General features: G+C 47.2%; 2 protein-coding genes across 3 annotated transcripts in view; one reads left to right on the top strand and one right to left on the bottom strand.

Annotated features, from left to right (window-relative positions):
* LOC110493682 (nascent polypeptide-associated complex subunit alpha, muscle-specific form) overlaps nt 1-18,461 on the top strand; it is a 46,878-nt gene extending 28,417 nt beyond the window's left edge. Inside the window, exons 4-6 of one of the 2 annotated variants that reach the window (XM_036949676.1) lie at nt 8,953-9,110; nt 9,281-11,779; nt 14,558-18,461. In XM_036949676.1, the coding sequence (XP_036805571.1) occupies nt 8,953-9,110; nt 9,281-11,779; nt 14,558-15,504 (3,604 nt within the window). In that variant the 3' untranslated portion in view covers nt 15,505-18,461. The other variant, XM_036949677.1, reaches the window with a different exon arrangement.
* Nucleotides 15,849-23,301, bottom strand: LOC110493681 (zinc finger protein 23). The gene is made up of 2 exons (XM_021568088.2): nt 22,985-23,301; nt 15,849-19,854 (listed from the first exon to the last, which is right to left on the bottom strand). The coding sequence occupies exons 1-2, from the start codon at nt 23,148-23,150 to the stop codon at nt 18,959-18,961; spliced, it is 1,062 nt and encodes a 353-aa protein (XP_021423763.2). The 5' UTR covers nt 23,151-23,301; the 3' UTR covers nt 15,849-18,958.
* Between the last annotated feature and the right edge of the window lie 594 nt (nt 23,302-23,895).

Raw genomic sequence — 23,895 nt, 5'->3', positions numbered from 1 at the left:
AGCTGTCGAATACTTTACAAATATCCTCTCCTGTTGCCCCTGCCCCCATAAATGTAACGGACATATGCCAGGAGCTGTGCCAGGCCTGCCATGTCTGTTGACTCATCCAGCTTTAACGGATGGAATTCACTGGCTGGTATGCAAAGCAGTAGTTGTTTCAAAACATCTCCTGCCATGTCACTGATGCATCGTGAAGCAGTATTGTTTGATGAAGGCATTGTCTGTATAGTTTATTTTTGGCCTTTTCCCCCAGCATTGTCACAGACAGATCTGCGGCAGCAGGAAGAATAAAGTCCTCCACAGTAGTATGGGGCTTGCCTGTCCTAGCCACTCAGTAGGTCACCATATAAGACTCTTCCAGCCCCTTCTTATTAATGGTATCTCTTGCTTTTATACATGTCTTACTACTCAAAAGTCGTCTTAATTCTCACTCAAACTCACATGGCATATTTTTCATATTGGCATGTTTTGTTTCTAAATGTCTGCCCAAGAGTGACTTTCATCGAGTTGTGAGATGGTATTTTGCACATATAAAACACTGTGGCTGAGGAAAGGCACTACTTCCAATATAAGTGAACCCCAAATCAATTTATTTCTCATCATATTTGCGATTCCATGGTCCAACGTCCGCTGTCTGTTCAGTGCTTTCCCTGGTAAGGGGACAGTAGCTCTTCGGTTGCATCAGATTCACAACTGTCAGTGTCTATGTTAGCTGTGCTAACAACAAATGTAGAATTACTGATGCTAACATTGGATGTGCTCGTGGAAGCAGAACAACTTGTGTCGTCGACAGGTGTAGTACTGCTGGTAGTAGCAGTACTACCAGTAGAGCTGGTATGCGTGTCTATGGACGCGGGCCTTAGTTAAAAATATTTATCAATTTTCGAGCAAACGGAATGAGCAGCAGCTACGTTTGGCCACATACGTTAGTGGATTTCTGCGAGAGTAACGGTTAATGTGATTGAATGTTAATGGGTGGGTGGGTGTATAATTCCCTGTATCTGTATCATCTCCTTTTCTCTCTATCTGGAGACGGTGCCCTTGTCCTGTTTAAGCAGTTTGTCCGTCCAACCCCCGTCCCTCCTTCTCTCCTCCTTTACTCCTCCCTTCTGTTTATGTACAGTACCAGGAATTTAGCCAGCATCCTCTCAACCCTCCCGCTGCTCCCCTCCCTCCCCCGTGAGGGCATCTGTCATTTTGGTGGGCCTTAAGACTCCCTCTGAGAATGGGAGGAATCTAGGGTGTTTAAGGTGAGGTCATGTGTGTTGAGTCATCCATATGGGAATGGGCAGTTACAACTCATATTAGATGACAATCTATGCAGGTCAGATAGATACCTTTTCACTTGCAGTCTGACTCAAACATGCATAATAACAGAGTTGTTGAATAACTAAAAGGAGACCATTGACTGTCACTCTAGCTCTTGTGCAATGCAGTCACACAATGTTCCTGTCCCAGCTTCTCTCTTCCCCCTTTGGGGATGAAACCATGCAGTTTTGGCCCCAGCCTTGGCAGGGCATAGTTACTGTTTCGCGCAGATGCCTTCTACACATTAGGATAGTATAGGAACCAAGGCCTCAGTAAATGGGTTGTCTCTGGATCAGTTGCTAACCCAACAGATATTACAGCCTATTGTATTGTTGATGTCATCACAGTGTATAAATCATTTTTAATAGCCATTGAATTCCATGGCGACATCTTGAATACACCTGTCGGTTGTTTGTATCTCCAAACCGGCTGTGAATCTATTGCACCACTAAGGCATATCAACCAAGTACTGGCTTTGAATCCCGTGTTGACACTAATCAAACCCTTGTAGCCACAAATATACCAAAGCTGCTGAACTACAGTGCCACCCAAGCAATTAATACTGTATGGGGACTCTCATCCCTCCTTGACTCCCTCCGTGAGGATCAGGCAGTTCTGAGTGTCTCTGTGAAGCCGAGATGGAGGGTTAACGCTGTACGCCCAGATGACTGGCCTCGCCTCCCCTCCCTTCCATCTCTCCCTCCTTCCTTTCAGAAGATGTTTCTCACTCTCCATTCCCCTGCCTTAATTTAGTGCTCCTGTCGTTTTGTGTTCCCTACGTGGAACTCACCCAGATAGGAAGGCAATCTGCTTCCATGTGCTTTTAGTCATCTGTCCATTCTCTCCTATCTTCCATCGTGTTGTTCATTCTGTCGCTCATTTCATCACTGCGTGCCTCAGTTTGTCATTTTCTTCCTTTCCTCCCTCCGTTTAATGCAGTCCCGCTCGTCTTCAACTAATTCGCCCATGTCATCTGAAGGTACAGCATGCCCGCTTTCATGTTTCGCTGCTCTTTACCATGCAATCAAGGCCCTGCTCCCTCTGTCCCATCGACGCACCCTATTACAGTATAATAATAGCGAAACCCGAAGGCCTTTGAGTCTCCGCAGCCTTTGAGTCTCCGCAGCCTTTGAGTCTCCGCAGCCTTTGAGTCTCCGCAGCCTTTGAGTCTCCGCAGCCTTTGAGTCTCCGCAGCCTTTGAGTCTCCGCAGCCTTTGAGTCTCCGCAGCCTTTGAGTCTCCGCAGCCTTTGAGTCTCCGCAGCCTTTGAGTCTCCGCAGCCTTTGAGTCTCCGCAGCCTTTGAGTCTCCGCAGCCTTTGAGTCTCCGCAGCCTTTGAGTCTCCGCAGCCTTTGAGTCTCCGCAGCCTTTGAGTCTCCGCAGCCTTTGAGTCTCCGCAGCCTTTGAGTCTCCGCAGCCTTTGAGTCTCCGCAGCCTTTGAGTCTCCGCAGCCTTTGAGTCTCCGCAGCCTTTGAGTCTCCGCAGCCTTTGAGTCTCCGCAGCCTTTGAGTCTCCGCAGCCTTTGAGTCTCCGCAGCCTTTGAGTCTCCGCAGCCTTTGAGTCTCCGCAGCCTTTGAGTCTCCGCAGCCTTTGAGTCTCCGCAGCCTTTGAGTCTCCGCAGCCTTTGAGTCTCCGCAGCCTTTGAGTCTCCGCAGCCTTTGTTTTGATCCTGCTAACAAATGGAAACAAATGGCCATTATTGGGCTGAGTCGCTGTGGGAGAGGCGTTTGTGTGGCCAGGCATGTACGGCCGGACCACTTCCGTAAGTTTGTCATTGTGAGTTAATCTATGTTGTCGGCTGTGTCCAAACCATGGCGAACCAATCAGAAGAACAGCAGAACAGCATGACGGATATTGGTGTAATTGACTGAATCGCAACAATGTCACAAAGCGGTCAGCTCCTCTGACGTTTCCTATCCCTTTTTTGTTTTGGACGCTGTGTACGTATGAATCTGTTCTATAGAAACGATATGCAAAGCATCGATTTTGCACAAATACAGTGCTGCCCTTGTTTCATTACACCTGGTTCTTAAGCAACTGTTTTGAATGTAGGCTACTGTAGCGCTTTGGAGCATGGGCTACAATTCATTGCACAAGCCTGTCAATGTAAACGCCTCACACCAGTCTGTACATGTAGATTGCACACACCAGTATCACACACGCGTATCCAAGCATAGCTCTGTAGATGTTACTATTCCCTGCTCCGCTGTTGCATAGCCTAAGGATAATCGGTCAAGTGTGCTCATGAATGCAAGGGCACTAGGGCATACAAACACGCACACTTGACATTCTGTCCACTCAGCAGTATGCAGGGGGATGGGCACTGCCTTGCTCTGGAAAAGGTCACGTCTGGATCCTGTGGCTTTTCCACAGCTGTCTGGCACCTGTTTTTAAAGTGAACGAATGGCAGATCTAGGATCAGTTTACCCTCTCCAAATCCATAACCTCAGCCAGGAGAGGGGTAATTTCGAAACTGGCCTCGAATCTGTTAGGGGCTGATTAAGCATATGGCTATACAGTCACCTGCCACAACAAGACCACTTGGCTCTTCAGGTCAGGAGGTCAAACAGTAGACTAGAGGGATAAAGGAAGAGGGCAAGAGATTAAGTATTGCCCAGGGTATGTTCATTACATGTTCGCAATGGAAAAGGTTTTGCAACAAAAGGAAAATGTGTTTTATTAGACAACTTACTATTAGACAAGTATATTGCCTACTGTTCAGTTTTGTACCTACTGAATACGACCCAGGAGTCTTGGGAAGGTTGAGTTCCACTGTTAAGAAGAGGGAGTGTTTAATGGATCAGGGGCTCATGTCCGCTGCCTCTAACCCCCTAACATTTGCCTGGGTGCTTAATAGCCCATCGATTAGTCTCCTCTCTGTCCTTGGAGTAGTACTACTCTCAACCCTCAGTGAGTGCGACCCTCACCCACATCCTGTTCGTTTTCCACAATCACGATTTCCAACTCCATCCTTTCCTCTTCCCCCACTTGGCTGGGATTAGAAAATGACTAAGCGATGCGTTACAGGCAGACAGAATGGTTTTCTGTTACCTCTTGAAATTGCTTTTATGTAGTGTAGGACGGCCCTTGACTCTTCGAGCATACTGTGTGGGGAGCACTGAGCAGGTGAATAACTACTACTGACTGTTTAGAGTTAATTTATCATAAAGTCCCAAGCCTATTACCCTACATTAGGCAGCTGATCAAATGGTACTGAACCAAAGTTATACACCAAACATTAGGAACACCTGCTCTTTCCAAAAAATAAAGGGAACACTTAAACAACACAATGTAACTCCAAGTCAATCACACTTCTGTGAAATCAAACTGTCCACTTAGGAAGCAACCCTGATTGACAATACATTTCACATGCTGTTGTGCAAATGGAATAGACAATAGGTGGAAATTATAGGCAATTAGCAAGACACTCCCAATAAAGGAGTGGTTCTGCAGGTGGTGACCACAGACCACTTCTCAGTTCCTATGCTTCCTGGCTGATGTTTTGGTCACTTTTGAATGCTGGCGGTGCTTTCACTCTAGTGGTAGCATGAGACGGAGTCTACAACCCACACACGTGGCTCAGGTAGTGCAGCTCATCCAGGATGGAACATCAATGCGAGCTGTGGAAAGAAGGTTTGCTGTGTCTGTCAGCGTAGTGTCCAGAGCACGGAGGCGCTACCAGGAGACAGGCCAGTACATCAGGAGACGTGGAGGAGGCCGTAGGAGGGCAACAACCCAGCAACAGGACCGCTACCTCCGCCTTTGTGCAAGGAGGAGCACTGCCAGAGCCCTGCAAAATGACCTCCAGCAGGCCACAAATGTGCATGTGTCTGCTCAAACGGTCAGAAACAGACTCCATGAGGGTGGTATGAGGGCCCGACGTCCACAGGTGAGGGTTGTGCTTACAGCCCAACACCGTGCAGGACGTTTGGCATTTGCCAGAGAACACCAAGATTGGGAAATTCGCCACTGGCACCCTGTGTTGGTCACAGATGAAAGCAGGTTCACACTGAGCACATGTGACAGTCTGGAGACGCCGTGGAGAACGTTCTGCTGCCTGCAACATCCTCCAGCATGACCGGTTTGGCGGTGGGTCAGTCATGGTGTGGGGTGGCATTTCTTTGGGGGACCGCACAGCCCTCCATGTGCTCGCCAGAGGTAGCCTGACTGCCATTAGGTTCCGAGATGAGATCCTTAGACCCCTTGTGAGAACATATGCTGGTGCGGTTGGCCCTGGATTCCTCCTAATGTAAGACAATGCTAGACCTCATGTGTCTGGAGTGTCAGCAGTTCCTGCAAGAGGAAGGTTTTCCACTTTAATTATGAGTGTGACTCCAAATCCAGACCTCCATGGGTTGATGAATTTGATTTCCATTGATATTTTTGGTGTGATTTAGTTGAATGTGCTGACAACAATGTAAAGAAAAGTATTTGATAATATTTCATTTGTTCAGATCTAGGATGTGTTATTTTAGTGTTCCCTTTATTTTTTTGAGCAGTGTACTATCCCCTATTGATGTCACTTGTTAAATCAACTACAGTCAGTCAGTTAATTCTGATGGCCTGGAGATGGAAGCTGTTATTAGTGTATTGTTAGTTTTTTAAACTAGGCTGTGGATCGTGTGGCTGAGGTCCTTCATGTTACCTTGGCCTCCATGTGACATCAGGTGCTGTAGATGTCCTGGAGGGTAGGCAGTGTGCCCCCGGTGATGCGTTGGGCGGATCCCACAACCCTCTGGAGAGCCCTGCAGTTGCGGACGGTGCAGTTGCCGTACCGGGCAATGATACAGCCCGACAGGATGCTCTCAATGGTGCATCAGATGTTCGTGAGGGTCTTAGGGGCCAAGCCAAATTTCTGTTGTGCCTTCTTCAGCACTATGTGTGGCTGGACCATTTCAGGTTGTCAGTGATGTTCACACAGAGGAACTTTAAGATTTTCACCATCCACTGCGGCCCCTTCATTTTGTTGAGAGGTTATTTTCCTGACACCACTCCGCCAGGGCCCTAATCTCACTGTAGACTCATCGCTGTTGGTAATCAGGCTTACCACTGTTTGCAAACTTGATGGTGTGTGTGTGGCCACAGTCATGGGTGAACAAGGGAGTACAGGAGGGGGCTGAGCACGCACACTTGTGGGGCCCCCGTTTGTGGAACAAGGTAGTGGAGGTGGTGTCACCACCTGGGGTCGACCTGTCACGATATCCAGGACCCAGTTGCACAGGGCTTGGTTCAGACCCAGGGCCACAAACTTAGTGATGAGCTTGGAGGGCACTATGGTGTTGAAGATTGAGCTGTAGTCAATGAATAGCATTCTTACATAGGTGTTCCTCTCGTCCAGATGGGATAGGGCAGTGCGAATGATTGCTTTATCCATGGATCTGTTGGGGCGGTATGCAAGTTAGAGTGGTTGTAGGGTAAGATGGAAATGATATGATTCTTGATTAGTCGAAGCACTTCATGATGACAAAGTGACCGCTACGAGGCGATAGTCATTTAGTTCAGTTACCTTGGGTACAAGGAACCATGGTGGCCATCTTGAAACTTGTGGGGACAGCAGATTGGGATAGAGAGCGATTGAATATGTCCGTAAACACACCAGCCAGCTGGTCTGCACATGCGCTGAGGACGCGGCTAGAGATACCGTCTGGGCCGGCAGCTTTGCGAGGGTTAACGCGCTTAAATGTCTTACTCGCGTCGACCACGGAGAAGGAGAGCCTGCAGTCCTTGGTAGTGGGCCTCGTCGGTGGCACTGTGTTCTCCTCAAAGCGAACGAAGGTGTTTAGCTTGTCCGGGAGCAAGACGTCGGGTGTCCGCGACGTGACAGGTTTTCCTTTTGTAGTCCGTGATTTGTCTGTAGACCCTGCCACATACGTCTCGCCATTGAATTGCGACTCCACTTTCTCTATACTGACATTTTGCCTGTTTGATTGCCTTGCGGCGGGAATAACTACACTGTTTGTATTCTTCCATATTTCAAGTCACCTTTCCATGGTTAAATGCAGCAGTTTGCACTTTCAGTTTTGTGCGAATGCTGCCATCTATTCACTGTTTCTGGTTAGGGTAGGTTTTAATAGTCACAGTGGGTACAACATCTCCTATACACTTCCTGATAAACCCAGTCACTGTATATTTGTCTATTATTCTCGGAAGCTACCTGGAACATATCCCAGTCTGCGTGATCGAAGCAATCTTGAAGCGTGGGTTCCGATTGGTCAGACCAGCGTTGAAGAATAGTCCTTAGCACCGATACTTCCTGTTTGAGTTTCTGCCTATAGGAAGGGAGGCGCAAAATGGAGTCGTGGTCAGATTTGCCAAAAGGAGGGCCTTGTAGACATCCTGGATGTTGGAGTAACTGTGGATGAGTTTTTTAGCAGCGTACTACAGTCTACATATTCATAGAACTTCTGCAGACTTTTTATAAAAAATGGGCGTTAATATCCCAGCTTCAATAAATGCAGCCTCAGGATATGTGGTTTCCAATTTGCATAAAGTTAATTTGAAGTTCTTTTGAGGGCCGTCCTGGTATCAGCTTGAGGGGGGATATACACGGCCGTGACTCAACCGAATAAATTTATCTTGGGAGATAATACAGTCGGCATTTGATTGATTGAGGTATTCTAGGTCGGGTGAACAAAAGAACTTGAGTTCCTGTATGTTATCACAATTACACCATGAGTCATTAATCATGACACACTCCCCTGACCTTGTTCCTGAAGAGATGTATTCCTGTCTGCGCGATGAACTGAGAACCCAACTGGCTGGACTGACTGTCAAGTGTCTGTCAAATTTAAGGAAGTGTCTGTGTTAATTGTGCAAACATCAGTGTAATAGGACATTCCATCATACAGTGTAGAGTCTGTCCAGCCAGTTGGGTTCTCAGTTCAAGAGAGCCATGTTAGTCCCTGATGTCTCTCTGGAAAGAAAGCCTCGCCCTGAGCTCGTCAACTTTATTATCCAGAGACTGAACATTAGCTAGTAATACACTCGGAAGAGGTGGGTGGTGTGCGTGCCTCCTAAGTCAGACTAGAAGACGGCTTCGAGTACACCTCCGCCAATGTCGTTTTGGGTCAGCCTCTGGAATCATTTCAATTGCCCTTGGGGGTGTGAACAAAGGTTCCGCTTCAGGGAAGTCGTATTCCTGGTCATAATGCTGGTGGTGTTGGTGAGTTACCACCTCTGATATCCAATAGTTCTTCCCGGCTGTATGTAAGACACATTTTTCTGGGCTAACAATGTAAAAATAATACATAAAATAAACTAAATACTGCAAAGTTTCCTAGGAGCTAGAAGCGAGCCAGCCCTCTGTCGGTGTTATTTTATCATTTTAATTAAAACATTTATTTGACCTTCATTTAACAAGGCAAGTTGGTTAAGAATAAATCTTACTTACAATGACGGCCTACCCTGACCAAACGCGACGCTGGGCCAATTGTGCGCTGACCTATGGTACTCCCAAACACGGCCGGTTGTGAAACAGCCTGGAATCGAATCAGGGTCTGTAGTGACTCCTCTAAGCACTGAGATGCAGTGCCTTAGACTGCTGCGCCACTCGGGAGCCCATCATTGTGCCCTCTTGGTCAGGTTATTGTGACATGAATGTGTTCCCCATAACTTACCTGGTTTAAATAAAATGTTTTCTTCCCCAGGCCTGCCACTGGTCACACTGGCCTGTTGATGGGCACATCCAAGCCAGCCGCTGCCGGCTCCAGCAGACCTGCAGCTTCCAGAGTCGGCACCACAGCCCCCTCTACTGGCAGGACTACCACAGTGCAGGCACCCAAACCTACAGGCCCTGCCAAGAAAGGTGCACATGCCTTACAAGTTGTTTTGTACCATGAATGTAACCCACTTGATTCTATTAGGATTGGTCTTGAGCATCACCTGTATGTATCTCAAAATCAACTTGCGAAGGTACCATTTTATATTTTTAGTTGAGAAGAGATGCGTGTTTAAATTATTCCTGTTCATTTACAGATGTCAGCAGACCAGCAACCACTGCCGCAGCCAGAAAGCCGGCAACATCCGCCACTACCAAAACGACCAAACCTGACCCCCCTAAAGCGACTGCAGCCTCCAGACCCGAGCCTGCCTCCAAAAGGGCCCATCCCACCAAGGCGACAGACACCAAGCCAGCCCGCCCTATATCACAGGACCCCAAGCCCCTGCCCACACGTAAAGCCCCTCCCACCACACGGCCCCCTGCCACCCGACAGCCCCAGGGCAAGACCCCCCCTGCCTCCCCCAGCAACAAGCCCGTGGGCAGCACCATCCCCCAGTCAGTCAAACAAGCCTCCAAACCAACCCAGTCTGTCCTGCCCTTCACTGCCAGACCTGGAGCTCCCAAGTCTGCAGCTGCAGCAGTGGCTGCTGCAGCTGCTGTGGCGACAGTTGCCGTGATAGCCGCAGCAGAGCCAGAAGTGGCCGCTTCAGAAGTCCCAGCACCAGTGTCGGCGTTTTCACCAGCAGTGGCCCTGGAGCCCAGAGAAGCGGTTTCAGCCCCATCTCCTCAGGATACTACTTCTCCATCTCCACCACAGAGCCCACTCAGGCTGGCTCCTGCTCCACCACAGGGCTCACTAGTCACTGTTGCCAGGGATGAGATGTCTGAACGACCAGAGACCGTCCCAGCAGCCCCGACACAGCCAGCACCAGACCAGACCTTACCCCAGGACATCCCCACAGCAGTTGCTAGGGCTACACCCAGCCCTCCAGATGCCTCAGAGAAAGCCCAGCTCAACATGGATGAAGAAGAGGATGAGGAGAGGGAGGGCAGCCAGCAGGTGTCCGTGTCAGAAATGAGTGGCACCCAGCCCACAGAAGAGTCCAGGCCTGGTTCAGCCGGCCCTGCGGGCTCGGGGTGGCGTGCAGGCGGTGCCCTGCTATCGGAGCTGGACTCTGAGGAGGTGAGCTGTAGCCAGCAGGGGGTGTCGGAGCTGAGCGCCCCGGGCGTCCTGGAGGGCACGGAGAGCATGGATGACTTAGGAGACGCCAGTCTGAAGGGTGCCATCGACATGGAGGGCATGTCTGCCTCGGCCGGCTCGCCTGACTTTGAGAAGGTGTCCGACATCCCGACCAATGATTTTGATGACTACGATGAAGACGGAGACCGGGTGTGCGACATGGAGGTGGGTTCGGAACGGGCGGATGACCCGAGAAGAGTGAGGCATGACGAGGATGAGGATGATGATGTGGAGATGGCTAGTGAGGGGGTGACTGAGAGCGGGCTGGAGAGCTACGGGAATGCAGATGAGGATGACTTTGCGGAGGATGAGAGACTGGACAACCTGAACCGAGCCCCGCCTGCCCCACTCCTGCCCTCTGCCCTGGCCGCCCAGTGGGACCAACCCAACCCCAGCTCCTTTTGTGACCCATGGGCCCAGCCGCACCCCCAGGCTGCCTCAGCTACCCCCCTGAAGACCCCTACCAGCCCCTCTTCAGACCCCTGGCAGGCTGATAAGGAGACACCCACCCTGTACTCCACTCAGCCCTGGCTGCAGCTGGCTGCCACACCATTTGTTCCAGCCCTGCATGAGCCCTCACACCAGCCTGCCCCTGCATCTCCACTTGAAAGAGAGACCCTAGCCCCGTTGCAGTCCCTGTCCCTCACAGCTGCCTCTGGACGCGGCATGTCACACTCCAGCACCCTAAGCCCTACGGAGCTGGCTGTCCACAGCAGCAGCGAGACCAGCACCGCAGAGGAGCTCTGTGACTACAACAGCAGCTCTGGGGTGGAGTCCCGCTCTGAGGGGGGGAAACTCCACACCCTGCCTGCCGCCGTGCTCTCCCTTCAGCCTGAATTGGAGAACCAGGACCTGGGAATCCACCTGGAGAGAGAGGACGGTGAGGGGGAGGAGGCAGAGACCCTGCCAGCCGACGAGGTCCCAGGGGACCCCGCCACAGCACCTACGTCCAACCCCTCGTCCTCCACCACAGAGGATGAGGCCAGTGACACGGAGGGCGAGGCCCAGCTGGGCCAGGACATCCACAACGACAGCAAGCCCGGCACCCAGCGCTGCCTGTCTGCCCTGGAGGAAGGGGAGGAGACCAGCGGCGGTGCAGAAGAGGGTGGAGACACCCCCCAGTCTGCCAACTCGGCGGCATCCTACGCCTACGACATGACAGCGTCCAACTCCAATACCCACTCCACGGCTGAGAGCTGCGCCAAGAGCCCCGGCATCTTCTCTCTGGAGGAGCTGCCTGAGGAGGCCAAGGACCCGTCACTCATCCAGGAGCTGACCCTGCCGCCGCCCCAGCAACAGGGTGCCTCGGCAGACTCCCTCCTCATCTCCAACCCAGAGGAGCAGCAGTATATGTTGTGTGGGACACTTGAGGCAGAGCTGGGGGACACGGGGGATCTGAAACCCCTGGACCCCACGCTGTTTGCGGCCCCCCAGCAGCTCGGGGAGGGCCCCCGTGTCACCCAACCGCCCTACTACTCCACTATCTGTGAAAACACTGAGAACTCTCTCACAGGTAACGTATAGTCCGTCCCCCCCCCCCACACTTCCCTACATACCCAGTAACGCAGTCCCCCCCCCCCCACACACACCTTTCACCCCACCCCAGAACCCTCTTTGCTGTGTTAGTCGTCATCATTGTATGTCCCAAACCTCTCCAACTGGGGTGGATGTGATCCAAATGTAAAAATAGGGAAGGGAAGAAATAAAGACTTTAAATACAGCAGTGCCACTTCCCTCGTATGATATTACCTTATGAGTATATGGCTTAACTCCTGTATGTGCAATAGCTACAACTATTAGAATGTTTTTTCTTCACTTTTTAATTAACATGAACTGGCATGGTGTGATTTGGATTGACTGGGCTGTTGTGAAGCAGCGCTTAAGAAAAAAACCAAGAAGAAACAAAAGAAAATGTGGAATGAAATGTTAAACTATGTATTTATCTGACCCTTTTTACTGAACATAAAATGCTGGTGAATATTGATTTGTATTGTCTTGCTGTTTCCCATCATTAAGAAACAGACATCTGTCCTCGTCCCCCGAGCACTCCCCCTTCCCTCCTGCACTTTAAGGTTAGACTGCCCCCCCCCCCCCCCCCCCCCCCCTTCTTACATTTGTCCTTTTTGAGTATTTACCATTACCAAGCTTTAAATAAAGATTAGATATTTAACATGACTACTCTCTCCAGGACAGTTTTATTCAAGTGGGGATTGGGGAGTTGGATGGCACACTGTACTTATCAGCGATTATTCAGTCCTATAACATGGGAGTCAAGGTTGTGTCTAAACCTTATGTGGGAGACATTATATACCTGTGGGTCATATGGATTGAAAACACATATGGTCTCCCAGCAAGGAAGCATTCATACCTACATCCTCACATGCACTACTCCCACCATCCAGAATAGGGCTCAACAGAGACATTATGGAGGATGTTAAACTCCCACCCCTCAGCTGCTCCTCCCACCCCTCAGCTGCTCCTCCCCCTCCTGTACTGTGAACCCCCCGGTGCCCCTCCCTGGTCCGCTGGAATCCTCCTCCTCCACCAGACAAACTGAGAAACAACATCAAGAAGGTTCCACATCATCCAAACAGTAGAGGACATCCACCAGTGTTTATTTTCTTCGAGTAATGTGTGTGTTGCCTTTTCGTTACCGTTCTGCCTGGCCTCTGCATTGTTTGAGATATCTCTGTTATATCTACAAGTGCATGTTCACTGTACACCATTTTTAACCGCACTGTTTAACTACTTTACCCTTGGGACGCCTTGTTTGCATGTCACTGACTGACACTCATTGGCTTTGGTTTGAGGGCTTGGTCCGAAATGGCACCCTATTCTCTAAATAATGCACGGGCCCTGGTCAAAAGTAGTGCAATATATGCGCAATATGGTGGCATTTCAGACTCAGTCCAGGTTGACGTGGCGCTGCTGTCTATGTACTGATGCATGGTTGAAAGGTCTTGTCTTGCATGTTTCACTTACTCACCAGCTCCCCACAGGGACTGAAGGAAATGGCTTTTCTTCGTTTTTATTTCACAAGACTATCGTTGGTAGTTACTGCATATACAGGAAGCCGCTTTTATTGCACAACTTTTGCACCCCCAAAAAAAATACTATCAGCATATTTTGTTTGGGAAGTCACATTTTGAAAAGGTTAACGAAATGGATTGCTATATTTTCTCTCTGCTTTAACCCCCCCCCCCCCCAGCCAATGCCCCGCCCCTCCCACCATCTCCCTGCTGTCACCATTTCTCCTGGGCACCATCACTTCACCCCTGTCCCCACCTCTTTTTAAACGCTTTGCTTTTCAGGCTGTCAATGTTGCACATCTTGCCGACCGATATCATGTGAATGAGGAGGTAGTTCCTGGGTTCAGTAGTCATATATATTGAGACACTTTGGCTATCCTAAACCATTAGGCCCAGCTACAATTGTCAATTTGGCATTCAAACAGCCACTATGCCAGAAATGTATGAAAATCTACAGGTAACTGCCAAAATAATGGAAACGCTTGAGTAAATGAGGGTTGCAAAGTATATTAAAGCAGGTGCTTACACACAAGTGTGGTTCCTGAGTTAATTAAACAATTAGTTAATTAAACAATCAACATCCCATCATGCTTAGGCCATGCTTAAATATGCTGGGTTGGCCAATTATTTTGGCTACCACGGCTATGCCCCCATAGGAGGGCACTGACCCCCACAGGACACGAGTGGTCACTGAATGGTTTGATGAGCATGAAAATGTCAACCGTATGCCATGTCTGTCACCAGATCTCAACCCAGTTGAACACTTACGGGAGGTTCTGGAGTGGCGCCTGAGATGTTCCACCGCCATCAACGAAACACCCAAAATGTTATTTATCGTTGAAGAATGATGTTGCATTCCTCCAATGGAGTTGCAGATGTTTGTAGAATCTATGACAAGTTGCATTGAAGCTGTTCTGGCTCGTGATGCCCCAACACCCTATTAAGACATTGTCGTTTCCTTTATTTTGGCAGTTACCTGTACAATTATATTAGTTGTAAGTTGCCTGTGATGAATTATGCATCCCTTTTCAAGCCACCAACCCACAAATTACAATCTCTCAAAGCTACATTTTTACTGGGTGTAGAATACCAGGACATTACATCACTGTCTTAAACTCCTCCCACTAACGTCTCCTTGGTAGACTACAATACCCACAGTCTCGGTTATCTGCTCTGACCTGCACTGCTACCTCTCACTTGTCTGTCTTTCTCTCTTTCTAACACACGCTTCCCACCGGGTGATCTCCACTTCTTCCTCGCAGGGATCAACGCGCTCCCCCAGCCACACTACCGCCGCGACCACCACCCCAACCCCCACTGTGACCTCTTGACCCCACCCAGGCTGACCTGTGCTGACCTACCCCCCCGGAGCCCTCGCCTGCAGGCCAGCCCCCAGCTCCACCGACTGGAACAGCACAAGCAACAACTACTAGAACTGCAGCAACGCAGAGAACAGCAGGGCAAACCCAAAGAAGAAAACGACAAAGAGGCGAGGAAGAAGAGCGAGCAGGAGAAGGAAATGAAGAAAAAGGAGGCAGAGGAGGAGACGCTGAGGAGGGAGGAGGTGGAGCAGAGACAGCAGATCATGCAGTGGCAGCAGGAGCTGGAGGAGCAGACACAGCAGATGTCACCGCAACAACAGCCTCAAAAAGGTCAGGCAACAGTGCTGCTTTCACCTTCCTCTGGTCTCCATACCATTTATGAAGCCCTGGAGAGTGATGAAGAGGAGGGGAAGGAAATTGAGGTTAATGTCCAGCTCAAACAACGCGAAGAAGCCCCGCTGGAGAAAGAGGTTGACAGTAACAGTGACCGCCGAGAGGTATTGGACGAAGCCAATAGCAACTCCACTTCCAGTCCCTCTCCAGACTCCCCCGAGCAGGAAGAGTCCCGGGACGCCTCCCCACCCCCCGTCTCCCAAGAATGCCCCCCTCCCCTGGACCTGGACTGGGGGAAGAAAGTTGACATTGTCCAGCAGCTGATCAACCAGACCCTGCTGCTGACGGGCGATGGCTGCTCCTCCCTGCTCTTGCTGCCCGGGGGCAGAGGAGGCACCTTAAGCCCCCTGGAGGCCAGCCTGTGGCCCAACCTGCTGCCCCCCCTCACCCCTCCCTCAGCCACGGTCACGGCGGTCAGCAGCTTCTCCCCGGAGGCCCCCGGCCAGTCCCCCCAGGGCGAGTGGACAGTGGTGGAGCTGGAGACACACCACTGAGGGGGGGGGGGTGTGTGTGTGTGTGTGTGTGTGCACACAGTGAAGACTCGCCACTAAGGGTCACACACAATGTTATTCAAGGTCTGTCAGTCACATCACTGCTGTACACACCACCTCTCTTACCTCTCCTTGCCATTCAACACCACTGCAAATACAACACTACTGTTTGATACACTGAACTTATACCACTGTATCCTCAAACATGATACCTTTTGAATGGGTGGCAAAGGACACTGACACCCCAGTCATATCAATCACAGACTGACTCACACTGGAATTTTACACCTCTCTCATGCCAAAACAATCATGTTAGGTTACACACCAACAGTCCCAGAAGGCTACTACCTTGATTAGGCTGGTTGACTGAAGCTTCTGGACCAGCTATTTGGGTAGAATAGTGGCCGCTTGTTAGCCATGGTCTATTTTACTGAAGCCGAAACGACTGGATTCATCACACACATGCAATATGTTCAGGTTGGGGTCCTTGGTGGTTTAGTTTCCACTGAAGATGTTGATTAGTATAGATGTTTAACTGACTATTGGTCTGAATTACTGATGACAAACTGCACTTGACTAGACCAGCATCCTATAATGATTACCCTGAACCTGTCACTCACTCAATGCCTGCTTTGCTTTGTGCTTCAAACCGTTTTGATTTACTCTAGAGCAACAAATCATAGAAATAGAATCCCTAGAACGGTCATGGGATCCTCATTCAAATTGCTGAGGGCCTTTATCCTGTCTAGGGGTTCTACTTCTATGGGCCAAGTAACTGTTTCTCTGACATCAAACCAGAGGCCTTCCACCAGCTCAGGTAAAACACTGGTTGGCCGTGTGTGTTAGAATAAGGTTATTTATCGACTCTGATGAATGCCACCATTTTTCAGGGTGGTATTTTGGGATCCAGCTTAGTGAAATACACCTGGGTGCTAATAAAATGGACTGTTTCTGTTGCATGCTACTGCTGACTCTGATGGTCACTGGAAATATCGTTTTATTTTTGTTTGTTTTCAGAACCACCGTCATGTCTTTGTTCTGAAGACTTGGCCCCGTATCCTGGGCGGTTTTCCTCACGTTTGGTCTTGTTTCTGTGGCTACAGATGATGTCATAATGGGGGTGGGAGTGGTCATGACATTGATATGAGGTAATGGAGGAATGAATAGGTGATTGAAGAGGGTCAGAGTGTAAGACGACACTCTTGAGTAGATTACTCTGGGGATATAACCGGTTCTTCTGTGAGGCTGCTGGGTCCTAGCCTGGTCCCAGATCTGTTTGTGCCGACCATCTGCCCAACTCCTATGGTCGTCTGGTGTGACGAAAACCATAGGAGTTGCCAAGACGACACAAACAGATTTGGGACCAGTCATGGGTTTTTTGGGGGTTTAGTCATTAACTATATTTGACTGATGGTGGTACAGAGTTAACGTTGTGGATGTGGACATGTATGTTATGTGTGTCTGGATGGAAAGGTACTGCATATGAAGAAAACAATTTGAATTACCTCAGTGGATTGTGAATATAGTAAATGAGTATGTCCGTTTAAGCCTATAATATGGAATATAGAGCCTTTGAAAATAGTTGTTCTTTGCTCCATGTCAGATCAGGTTTCAAACTGAAGGTACGTGAGTCAAACACCGTCTTTACTACTAGGCTACTTGTGTTCAAATATGAACTTGCATTGCGCCTCACTGAAGTTGACTTTTCCAACAGGAGTGTCATCTATTCAGCAGAAACAAATCCAACAGGATTTGTGGTTGAACTTCGAGCCCTAAGGACCGTCCACTGTGTGTGGGGACAATGACCATGGGTGGACAGAAACAGGTGGTTGTCCCAACAGGGTTTGAGATGATCTGTGAACGCTGAGACACACTCCTTCATGTACCATAGGGGATGGACTCGACAATTGATACAACCACACTCTGCTGTGAGGCCAGGGCTAGTAGATACTATATGTATCTGGAAATCAAACTCTTTTCCACCGTAGGCACAGCAAGCAAGGGCCCTTTTTTTATATAAATGGTAGCTAGGTTCTCCAGTCTTTTTCAAGCTGTTTCTATGTGTAGCCAAGTGGCTGCCATTTTCTAAGGCAGTTTGGTACATTCCAATTTGAGGGCTCTGCCACTTCTACTCCACAATCCCAAAGGGACGCGCAGAATGCATCGGTCAAAGCAGGACTTTATCTTGTGTATTTTAAATGTCTCCTCGCTGTAGTGTTTTGTATACCGTTAGTGTATATTATTACTGAAAGGGGAGACTCAGACCATTTATTACAATGAAGGGAACCCACTGGATTTTTATTTTGTACTGTAGAGAATATAAAGTATGGTAAATGAAAAATAGGTGACATTATTTATAGATTTAAAGCAGATATTGTTTTAGATAATGAAGGTTAATGGTTGTAGATGTAATGGTTTATTTAAATTCCCCCAAGATGTGACAGTTGAACTTCTGTGGGCACTATACTTGTAGACGTTTTGCCTGACGTTTTGCCTGCATTTCTTAAAGATCTTTTCAATAGTTATCAGGGGATATGAAGTGAATAGACTGTGTTCAGTGCCAGCGCTTCCATGAACACGCTTGGTACATTTACGTAACTGATCAAACATTCACATCGAGCTGGTGTAGAAATGACACTAGCAAATGACAATATCATGCAAAGTTACAGAACTCGCACCCAATGGAGCATGTCTGGGAATCACTAGTACTGAAAGATGTGGGATCTTACCCCTCTTTTGTAAAGTTCTGTCATTTATTTTAAAATGGACACCCCCTTGTAATGTCAACACTTTTGTTGAAATGGGGTTGGGCATTTTGACATTGTGGAGTTCAAATTACGGCAGCTTGTTTTAATACGTAATAATTCCTTGAGGTTCTGTGACTTTGTGAAGGACTAATGTGTTTGTCAATGTTTCAATGCATTTTATTTCGAGAAAATAAAAATGATTCTCTTAAGCAATAAATCGTTTTTTATTATTCCAACTTCCAACTCATTGCCTGCTGCCCTCCCATGGTAAGTGCTGCCCTCTCAGGATCAGTTTCAGGATCGGTTTACCCTCCACTGGCTCCACAAATCCTACTCATAACCATGAGGGGAACCACATTTGACCATAGATCAGGTTTATAGATTTGGAAAAAAATCTGACGAATGCAAGGACAATTTCTTGGGACTATTCGAGACATTCCAAAACAAACTACAAGGAATTCCTGTCTATAATGACGTGAATACATCAAGAGACTTTGAACAGCAGACCATGAATGTAATTACTCTATTGTTGGATCAAATCAAACCTTTACATATGTTGTGCAAAAGTAAATTCATGACATTGATTTATCTGAAACCCACAGAATGAAGTAGCCAGAGTTGCTTTGCTTTTCCAAAGAGTGTCGTCCATCTGACAAGATGTCTTTGTCCGAATTACTTTGTTTCTTTGGGAACTTTCTTTCCTGTGTAACTCAGTATGTGCAAGTCCGTATGTGTTCAGTTAGGTTTCCCTTCCGATTGAAACTTTTCCCACAGTCTTTACAGCTAAATGGTTTCTCTCCTGTGTGAGTAAGTATGTGTCTCATTAAGTCCCCCTTCTGAATGAAGCTTTTCCCACAGTCACCACAGCCAAATGGTTTCTCTCCTGTGTGAATCCTCATATGCCTGGAAAGATGTCCTTTGAGTTTGAAGGTCTTTCCACAAAAGGGGCAGGTGCAGGGTCTCTCCACATGACAGAATCTGACATGAGCCTTCAATTTACAGGTGGAGTTGTAGCGTTTTTTGCAGAGGTGGCATTCGCTGGGTCTCTTGGTGAGAGTCACATGCTCCTGCAGGTCAGCTGTCAGAGCAAACGTTTCACCACAGTCACAGCAGCGGAGAGTTTTTCTAGACGTGGTGCTGGGTTTGGGACAGTGTTCCCCCATTGATAGGTTGGGATCCAGTGGTGGGCTGTGATGGAATGGTGACAGCAGCCTAAATCCTACTAGGTCACTGCTTACAGATGAGCTGTGGCTATAGTTTTGATTATCTGGAGGGTCACAGGGAATGTCGAGACCCTCTAGATGGGTAACAGTGACAAAATGTGGGAGGTCCACTGGTTTAGAGTTACTGTCTCTGTTCTCCACTGTCTGGGTTTGGGGAAGAGAAAAGGACTGAGGGTTTTCCTGATCACATTTACTTTTCACACGAGGTAATTTGAACACACTGAAATCTTCCTCCTGACAGGTCCAGAGTTCCTCCTGTTCCTCTTTAATCTGTGTGGGTTCTAGGTCCTCCTGCTGCAGACTGGTTCTCCACTCCTGCTCAGAGTGCTGCTGCTTAGGGGGAACCTCGTCTTCAGTGACAGCAACAGATAACTGAAGGGACGCTGGAGGGAAGGTGAGGAGGAGCAGAGGTCATCTATACCATATAAATAAAAACCCTTCATCTCTGTAGAAGATCTACAGTACTAGTCAAATGTTTGGGGACCTACTCATTCATTGGTTTTTATTTTTACTATTTTCTACATTGTAGAATAATAGTGAAGACAAAACTATGAAATAACACATGGAATCATATAACCAAAAAAGTATTAAACAAATCAAAATATTTTATTTGAGATTCTTCAAAATAGCCACCCTTTGCCTTGACAGCTTTGCACACATGGCATTCTCTGAAACCAACTTCATGAGGTAGTCACCTGGAATGCATTTCAATTAACAGGTGTGCCTTGTTAAAAGTTCATTTGTGGAATTTCTTTCCTTAATGTGTTTGAGCCAATCAGTTGTGTTGTGACAAGGAAGGGGTGGTATACAGAAGATGTCCATATTATGGCAAGAACAGCTGGAATAAGCAAAGAGAAACGACAGTCCATAATTACTTTAAGACATGAAGGTCAGGTCCAATATGGAACATTTCAAGAACTTTTAAAGTTTCTTCAAGTGTCATGATGAAACTGTCTCTCATGAGGAACGCTACAGGAAAGGAAGACCCAGAGTTAGCTCTGCTGCAGAGGATAAATTCAGTAGTTATCATCCTCAGAAATTGCAGCCCAAATAAATGCTTCAGAGTTCAAGTAACAGAAATATCTCAATGTCAACTGTTCAGAGGAGACTGTGTGAATCAGGCCTTCATGATCGAATTGCTTCAAAGAAACCACCACTAAAGGCCACCAATAAGAAGAAAAGACTGGCTTGGGCCAAGAAACACGAGCAATGGACATTAGACCGGTGGAAATCTGTCCTTTGGTCTAGAGGTCGACTGATTATGATTTTTCAACGCCGATACCGATTATTGGAGGACCAAAAAAGCCGATACCGATTAATCGACTGATTAAAAAAGATTTGTTTTAAAGAATTTATAATAATGACAATTACAACAATACTGAATTAACACTTATTTTAACTTAATATAATACATCAAAGTCAATTTAGCCTCAAGTAGATAATGAAACATGTTCAATTTGGTTTAAATAATGCAAAAACAAAGTGTTGGAGAAGAACGTAAAAGTGCAATATGTGCTATGTAAGAAAGCTAACGTTTCAGTTCCTTGCTCAGAACATGAGAACATATGAAAGCTGGTGGTTCCTTTTAACATGAGTCTTCAATATTCCCAGGTAAGAAGTTTTAGGTTGAAGTTATTATAGGACTATTTCCCTCTAACGACAACAGTCACGGCATCGAAGCGTTACCCATGCAGAGCAAGGGAAACAACCACCCCAAGGCTCAGAGCGAGTGAAGTTTGATATGCTATTAGCGTGCGCTAACTAGCCAACCATTTCACTTTGGTCACACCAGCCTCATCTCGGGAGTTGATAGGTTTGAAGTCATAAACAGCGCAATGCTTGACGCACAACGAAGAGCTGCTGGCAAAACGCACGAAAGTGCTGTTTGAAAGAATGTTTACGCGCCTACCAGTCAGATTAAATGCAACACAGAACACGCTAGATAATATCTAGTAATATCATCAACCATGTGTAGTTAACTGGTGATTATGATTGTTTGTTATAAGATAAGTTTAATGCTAGCTAGCAACTTACCTTGGCTTACTGCATTTGCGTAACAGGCAGTCCTTGTGGAGTGCAACGAGAGAGAGGCCGGTCGTTATTGCGTTGGACTAGTTAACTGTAGGGTTGCAAGATTGGATCCCCCGAGCTGACAAGATAAATCTGTCTTTCTGCCCCTGAACGAGGCAGTTAACCCACCGTTCCTAGGCCGTCATTTAAAATAAGAATGTGTTCTTAACTGACTTGCCTAGTTAAATAAAGATGTAAAAATTTGGCAAATTGGTACCCAAAAATACCGATTTACGATTGTTATGAAAACTTGAAATCGGCCCCTAATTAATCGGCCATTCCGATTAATCGGTCGACCTCTACTTTGGTCTAATGAGTCCAAATGTTAGACTTTTGGTTCCAACAGCCATGTCTTCGTGAGTCACATATAATAGGTGGACGGATGATCTCTGCATGTGTGGTTCCCACCATGAAGCATGGAGGAGGAGGTGTGATGGTGCTTTGCTGGTGACACTGATTTATTTAGAATTCAAGGCACACTTAACCACCATGGCTACCACAGCATTCTGAAGAGATACACCATCCCATCTGCTTTGCACTTAGTGGAATTATAATTTGTTTTTCAACAGGACAATGACCCAACACCCCTTCAGGCCGTCTAAGGACAATATGACCAAGAAGGAGAGTGATGGAGTGCTGCATCAGATGACCTGGCCTCCACAATCCCCCGACCTCAGCCCAATTGAGATGGTTTGGGATGAGTTGGAGCGCAGATTTTTATTTTACCTTTATTTAACTATGCAAGTTAGTTAAAAACAAATTATTATTTTCAATGACATCCAATGAACAGTGGGTTAACTGCCTTGTTCAGGGGCAGAACGACAGCTTGTCAGCTCGGGGATTTGATCTTCCAACCTTCCGGTTACTAGTCCAACGCTCTCACCACTAGGCTATCTGCCACCCAGATTGAAGGAAAAGCAGCCAACAAGTGCCCAGCATATGTGTGAACTCCTTCAAGACTATTGGAAAAACATTCCAGGTGAAGCTGGTTGAGAGAATGCCAAGAGTGCAAAGCTGTCATCAAAGCAAAGGGTGGCTACTTTGAAGAATCTCAAATATATTTTTGGTTACTACATGATTCCATATGTGCTATTTCATAGTTTTGACGTCTTCACTATTATTCTACAATGTAGAAAATAGTAAACATACATTAAAACCCTTGAATGAGTAGGTGTGTTCAAACTTTTGACTGGTACTGTATATAGATAGATATACACAGCTTTTAGACATGCCTGAGTGATATTCTATTTCAAGAAAATGTTTGTGAAACTTCAACATGCACGGTAAGTTTAGGTGTGCGAAGTTGTTAATATAGGCTAACAGTGATCATATATATATATATATATATATATATATATATATATATATATATATGATCACTGTTAGCCTATATTAACAACTTCGCTGTTAATAAAACATTATTGTAGCTAGATATTTATAGACCTTTTCTACATTGGTTTATGTCCGGGGTTATCCGCAGCAGTCTCCGCAGATTATCATTCTCCTCCTGGTACTCGGTTACCGTTTTCTCAACTGCCCCGAAAATCTCCACAGCAGCCGCTGTTAAACGCTCATTTAAGAACACGCGCAACATCTGTAATGTAGACATTTTCAGGCGACTGAAAGGTGGGTATTAAGCTAGTATGGCCAAATATACTAATAACTAACCCCTTTTGCCTGTGGTATGGCTTCGTCCACGAGGAAAAATGGTAGCCACTAGCCACAAACAAAACAAACCCTCTCCCAGTTTTACGTCAGTATTGTCGTCTTCAGTTTGTGTCAGTCATTGGTGAGCCCGTAAATGCATCACAGCACCCCCATGTGGATGGATGATTACTAGAGAATATCATGTTTCTAAACCAGCCAGGTCATCTGTGATACAAGTCAATATCGGCGTCAACCCATGTCTGAGGACGTAGGGAGATGACGTGGAACCCGACCACGAGGGGCAACAGTGAGCTGTTACCTTCAAGTTGGTTTCGGTTCTGCTAGGGTGTTGTGAACGGGGATGGCAGATGGGTGTAAGCAACTGCCTCTGGTGCCAATTGTTCCATTAACTCTGAGCTCTTAAGGTTATGCATTAACTCTAAATGGTTAACGATTGGAATAGGCTTAAAACAAAAATCTCAAATAATTTAGCTGGATTCCAACATGCAACTTTTGGCACCAGTGGCAGACTCTTCGGTAAGGTTTTCTGCTTCTGGTGCCAAAGGTTTCTGGTTCAAATCCAGCAAAATTGTTTTTGAGATTTTCATTTTAAGTCTATCCCAAACCTTAACCCATATATACTATGATACCACCCCACAGTATCAGATATACTATGATACCACCCCATAGTATCAGATATACTATGG

This window comes from Oncorhynchus mykiss, chromosome 17 (genome assembly GCF_013265735.2).
Source record: "Oncorhynchus mykiss isolate Arlee chromosome 17, USDA_OmykA_1.1, whole genome shotgun sequence".
NCBI classification, from domain to species: Eukaryota; Metazoa; Chordata; class Actinopteri; order Salmoniformes; family Salmonidae; genus Oncorhynchus; species Oncorhynchus mykiss.
Note: the sequence above shows the minus strand (reverse complement) of the source record. Positions and strands in the feature narration are given on the sequence as shown.